The sequence below is a fragment of the Anneissia japonica genome, unplaced genomic scaffold, assembly GCF_011630105.1.
Source record: "Anneissia japonica isolate Jap-2015-1 unplaced genomic scaffold, ASM1163010v1 scaffold750_len1593409_cov174, whole genome shotgun sequence".
Lineage (NCBI taxonomy): Eukaryota > Metazoa > Echinodermata > Crinoidea > Comatulida > Comatulidae > Anneissia > Anneissia japonica.
This window is the reverse complement of record NW_022756705.1, coordinates 940,343-946,629: the sequence shown is the minus strand read 5'-3', so window position 1 is coordinate 946,629 and position 6,287 is coordinate 940,343. Positions and strand designations below refer to the sequence as shown.

Here is a 6,287-nt window from a genome sequence, read left to right as displayed (position 1 = left end):
CCTAGGCCTAATAAAGTTTTCAGGCATTGCCTGAATTGATCGTTCTCAAAAGTATCGTCATATTTTTGAATTTTATTAGTTGATTATTGTGTCATCGATCATTTGGTAACATAAATATATTTATAATAAATATATGTTTATAAAGGGCCTATAAATAATAAATAAATAAATATATATATATATATATATATAATACATATAATACATATAAAAATGTCTATAATTTAAAAAAAGACTTTGCTATAAGCCTAAAATAGACAGTGACCAGTCGGAATAATATGCTTACTTACCGTCAAAGAATATCTTTGTTCGAAAGTATGAAATGACTAGGCGAAAAACAGTCTGACTATCAAGTTTTCTGTGCAAGGTTGCCTTGTCAATAGGCAGTAATGTTTCCAGGGCCTTTATCTGTTCACGGAGCTTATCCCTGTATCGCTTTGATTTAAAACTGCAGAAGAAAAAAACATATATAGTTAGGCCTACAAATGAAAGGAAATGTAACGAATTTAAAAGGTATTTGACGAGAAACTATAGAACACAAGAATATATATATTTGCAAACGTATAAAAAATATTTAAATAAATAATGTGGACTGCCTTGGTTTGATAAAAAGGATGTAGGTAGGCCCAAGTTAAGACTAGCCAATCTAGCCATGTCAATAGAAATTAAAGCAATTGTAACAATTTAATTTGGTTCACGAAGCGTCATGCAGTTTTAGTTGACCAACATATTCCTGACCCATGGATCATAGGCCTCAAACACGTGCCATACACATCCGGGTATTTTAGAAGTTTAACCAACCAGACACAAGAATACTTTTCTAAATAGAAATCATACACATGTCTGTATTTTCTGTAATTTTTGTTGTACAAGCATACTTTACTATTTTAATGTTAGGTAATATACTTAGTTAAACTGACAGGTGTGATATTCACAGTCTGTATCCAAATAAACCTTTTGACAGAACGCATGATCGAGTACTAATAATACCAGGTGGAAAAATACACGTTTTCTAGAAAACCAGGTGGCAAAAAACACATGTCCTAGTACCGTAACATTAAAACTGCTGGTCTGATAGGTCTATTAAGAGTAAAGTGGAGTTGTATCTAAGTCTTCTAGCGTAATTTACAGGTGACAAAGTACTTGTACTAGTACATGGCTACACTGCGATTAATTGTTTTACTGTCATTTATTTTTTTTTGTGAGTATTTAAAATATTTGTTCGAATGATAAATAAAAATAAAAATATGATTTTTATGTCGATTATGAACACGTCTTTGCTATAGTTTGGGCGGCTGAAATCCGTACTCGAAAAGATACTATATCTTGGAAATATGACAACCAGATTTAAGAACTAAGTGGCTTTCTTTGATCTAAAGGAAAACTGATTAATTGATCTGTGTTCATGGTTATAAACGCTTATGGAAGAAAGGCAAATTCGAATCTACGCGGTGATACATTACATAAACTTTAACGGTAATAAATACTCGGGTACGTATACGAATCCGAATACATTTCGAAACACACGACGAAAGGATTTTAATGCATCTTCTGCATTTAATGTAATTTTGATTATATACATCAATAGAAATAGCACTGAGAGATGATAAATTAAAAACAAACACTTGGTGGATTGAAAACGAAATTTATTTGAAAAATGTTTTCAATACATATTGTATTTTATATACTGTATATATATATATATATATATATATATATATATATATATAATTGAAAAATATCTCAATTTTTTGTGAAACAGTGCTCAATCCCACTGAAAAATCTATCTCTTATACACATCTAGATGTGTATAAGAGACAGATTATGCACTTGTCAATTGTAGTCCAAACTTCCATGGAAACTGCTAAGTGATACGCACGCGTAGTGCTTCCATCAAGGAACCTCATCTCCTTGGCCTAGCTCTCACGTTGCTTCTCCGATTCAGACCTACTGTAGGCTAAACCTTCAAGTAGGTTTTATCCTCCAATCATTTATTAGCGAGGCATTTTCCCAGGACTACGGCGGTGTGGCGGGGACTTAGCCGGGGATGTACATTAAAACGATGCTCCGCATTGCTAGGAGGTGGCCGGGACTCTCACATGCATGTAACCATTTTGGAAATTACATCCCCTGCTAAGTCCCCGCAAGGCCCAAAATGAGGATAAAAATAGGCCAGCAAAAACTTGCCAACTTTCAATCCTCCGTGTTTTTACAAATACTCAAGTTTATGAAGTCATTAACACATTGTACCCTTACAAATCTACAACAACTTTGCTACTATTAGATAGTAAAGAGGCCCACATTTGGCAAAGAGTAGAAAGAGGACATATCCACACTCTACCATTATCCACATAAATGTAGGTCCTATAGGGCCTACGGTACATTTTATTGGTATTTTCCTGTGATCGTAATAAGGTTTATATATAACCACAGATATGCCAGTAACGAATGTGCAACACGTTAAAAAGGTACCGGTAATCGCGAGAGATCGTCTACTGTAATACACCAACAATAATGCCTAAACATTGTAGTGTTTGCTATTCAATCATGACGTGTAGTGCTGGCATTCTTATACCTTACTAATTAAAGTAAAGTACAGTTGAAGTTTTTGTTACTTTTTACAACTCGAGCGGAAGTAATGCGCAAACCGGCTGGAAATGTTGGACAAAAACTTGCCGAGATTGTGAAGACAATGCGTGGAGAGCAGGTTAAGTGCTGTCTCTTATTCACATCTAGATGTGTATAAGAGACAGTATATATATATTATATTATATTTCATATAACTCACTGTCCAAAGACGGGTACTTTCTCAAATAATAATCAGTCCACTATCGGTAATAATTATTGGGTTGGCCACCCACTCGGATTTACTCTCGACGAATGGATTGGATTGCATCAAGGGCTTCAAGTTTAACGTTGTTCAGCTTGGGCCTATATTTCGGGAAGGAATAGGTCTGGAGTGTACATAGCCTATATCTGTATTTTTGTATATCATATAGCCTATATATACATTCTAAAAATTATATACATCAACATTAACGTTATTAACAAAATTAATATTGTGTAAAGAGTGGTGTAACACTTATGTAGGCCTACAAACTTAAATAAGACCATCATTCAAACTAGGCCTATATCGGATCAACATAACACAACAAAGTTATAGGGCCTAATAAGGCGATGGTTACTGTGAAAGGCGCTCAATACCGTGGGCCTAGGTTTATACAGTTTTTGTATTGAATCGATGTATGCATATTATACATAGTATTATAATGGTTACGATATTTAGTACTAAGAGTATGCTACCAGTGGCGGATTTAAGGGTGGGCGTTCCTAACTTGTCCAGGCCCTCGAAAATATAAAAAAAAAACAAGTGGAGAAATAAAAACAAAATTGTATTCAAATTTAAGTCTGAAAGTACCATTTCCGGCCATCTAGGGGTGTCATAATCCTAATTTATTTTACCTCAGCCCCACCATGGTGGGGCTGAGTGGTCTGGACCCTCTGTAAAATTGACTTTCTGCGTACCCTCTATTTCAATTTTCTGGATCCGTCACTGGCCACATTCTAGAAAAATTATGGAAACCATAGTGAAAAAGCCTGCACTAATACTGTAAAAACACAAATGAAGGCTATCCTTTCGTCGGCACACAATGTGCTTAAATACCGGTATGCCTATAACATTGTCTATGATGAAAATGAGAAAACTGCTTATCTAAAATGATCATGTAAATTCTTTCTTTATTACTAATGAGACACAGTTCGGAATAATTCAGTTGACATTGACATAAGAAAACACTTAAATTTACAGCAAGCACCTTTCAAGATTTAGATTTATGTATGAATAGGTACGGCGTTTATTATTTGAAAAGTCCAATTAAATAATAAAATTAAAATCTAAATAATATTCAGAATAAGCAATTCTTCGAGTTTGACTGATCTTTTAAAAAAGTACACTCTCTGTGTTCATTTAAAGACCACTTTTTGTGGTGCAAATTAACAAATTTCTTTTATCTTTATTATTCTAATTAGAAACCAAAGCTGCATGTCCCAAAAGCGTTCTTTAATTGGAGGGAGACCTGCATTTGTTTCAAATAATGGCAATTAAGACAGTAATTATTGAATCAAACTAACACAACCCTTTTAGATACAAGCTATGCTATGATATTAATAAGTTATGCCCCAGTTATGCGTTCCACAGGTTTTTCTTTCCTCTTTTTTTCCAAGGTGTAATGATTAACTTAAGCCGTGAGTTGTATGAAGTTTCAATAAACTCAATAAAATTTAAATAAATTTCAATAATAATAATAATAACAGCAACAACAACAACAACAACAACAACAACAACAACAATAATAATAATAATAATACCAATAATAATAATAATAATAACAATACTAATATTAATAATAATAATAATAATAATAATAATAATAATAATGTATAATTATGTGTTCCATAGGTTTTTCTTTCCTCTTTTTTTCAAGGTGTAATGATTAACTTAAGCCTTGAGTTGTATGAAGTTTCAATAAACTCAATAAAATTTCAATAATAATAATAATAATAACAATAATAATAATAATAATAATAACAATAACAATACTAATAACAATAATAATAATAAATAATAATAATAATAATGTATAATTCGATTATTATTATTACTTATTTCAATAAATATTTTTTATTATCAGTATTGTTATTTTTGTTGTTGGTTCTGTTATAGTTATTATTTATATCAAAAAAGTATTATTATTATTATTGTTGTATTTGATTATTGTAAAAAAATTCCTATATTGTATTTCTATATTTTATATTTTATATATGAGCATCGAATAAATTCAATTCAAATTCAATTATTATTATTATTATTATTATTATTATTATTATTATTATTATTATTATTATTATTTGGTTATCTATCATTATTACTGTTATATTTATTATTGTTATTATTTGTTGTTGGATATTCATATTATTCAATATTTTAAGTTAGGCTCTTAACTAATAGATATTATAATTGTTATTTCATATATATATATATATATATGTATATATATATATATATATTATATATATGTATATATTACTATATTATTAATTATATGCCTATTATTGTAAACGAATATACTAATGATATTCAGAATTAAATGTTAAAGCTAGGAGTAAAAATTCATGACATAATGATAATAAGTTTCCTAAGATGGAGAACCCCCACTAAGAATACATAGCAAAAATATCCAATAGAATCAATTAGTTGCTGGTGTGTTCGTGAGTATACTTAGGCCTAGTTATAATTAATGGAAAAAAAAAGATTCGTTTTGGGGTTTTACGTTTGTTATGTTGGTTAATAGTGCGTGATACTAATATACAAGAAATGATGACGATTAGCAGTTTGTATAGAATTAGAAGCAGTTCGTGTTTCCGTGTATACTAAGTAAGACTTAACAAAAACCGATTAAGAACGTTTACTTAATTCTTTGTAATTACATTGCTTATGAAACGAATAAAACAGTTTGACTATTTCTTCTAAAACATTATAAGCCGTGTTTCCGTTGAGGAGACTTTACCTATAGTATTTGGTAGTTCAGTAAAGGCTTACCTACCTTGGATCAATTTTGCTGGTCCCGTGGCGGGCAGAAGCGACACCTCCGCGGGGTGGTTGCCTGCTGCAATGAGGTACCGCTAGGCGTCGATCACCTGCCGAAGTTCGTGGCGTCAACATAGTGGACGAAGTAATATTCGTGATACTATGTCCGATTTTTCAGCGTCTACACTTTGATGTTGTGGGTATAGCGTGATGGACAATCCTTGCCGCCCGATGAGTACGAGACACAATTCAGTAGAAGCCTAGTTGAGTCTATATATTAGGCCTAGACTTCTAGATCCGAAATATTGAAAGAACTATTATTGGTTCAACGGCAGGCGTTCGGCAATATCAAAGACTTTTTCTCATAACGCCTCCTCAATTTAAGTCGAAGCGGGTTTGAAAAATATTATGTTCCGTGAATAAATAATGAGAGGGAAAGAAAGGACCAACAAAAACTATGGTTGGGTCAGCACACATAACTGGCTTAATACTATTTTTCTCCAAATTGTTTATTCTCATTCAATCAGGCTTAGAAATATCATATCAGTCGCACTATCAGACAACACAATACACGCCACAGTACCATGTAGAACCGCCCAGGTAAACTTCACAAAATATGATTGACGTTATATGAGTGGACTAGTCTATTATCTAAACGGGGCGCGTATTGCGCAACAAGTTGTGAAAGCATTGATACATG

The 6,287-nt window shown here is 32.1% G+C and overlaps 1 protein-coding gene across 2 annotated transcripts in view; it reads right to left on the bottom strand.

The window, feature by feature from the left end:
- LOC117124369 (aryl hydrocarbon receptor-like) overlaps positions 1-6,070 on the bottom strand; it is a 26,880-nt gene extending 20,810 nt beyond the window's left edge. Inside the window, exons 1-2 of one of the 2 annotated variants that reach the window (XM_033270592.1) lie at positions 5,604-6,070; positions 291-448 (exon numbers count right to left, since the gene is read on the bottom strand). In XM_033270592.1, coding sequence (XP_033126483.1) covers positions 291-448; positions 5,604-5,722 — 277 coding nt within the window. In that variant the 5' untranslated portion in view covers positions 5,723-6,070. Of the gene's footprint in view, positions 1-290; positions 449-837; positions 859-5,603 lie in introns of those variants that run through there. The other variant, XM_033270594.1, reaches the window with a different exon arrangement.
- Positions 6,071-6,287: the final 217 nt, after the last annotated feature.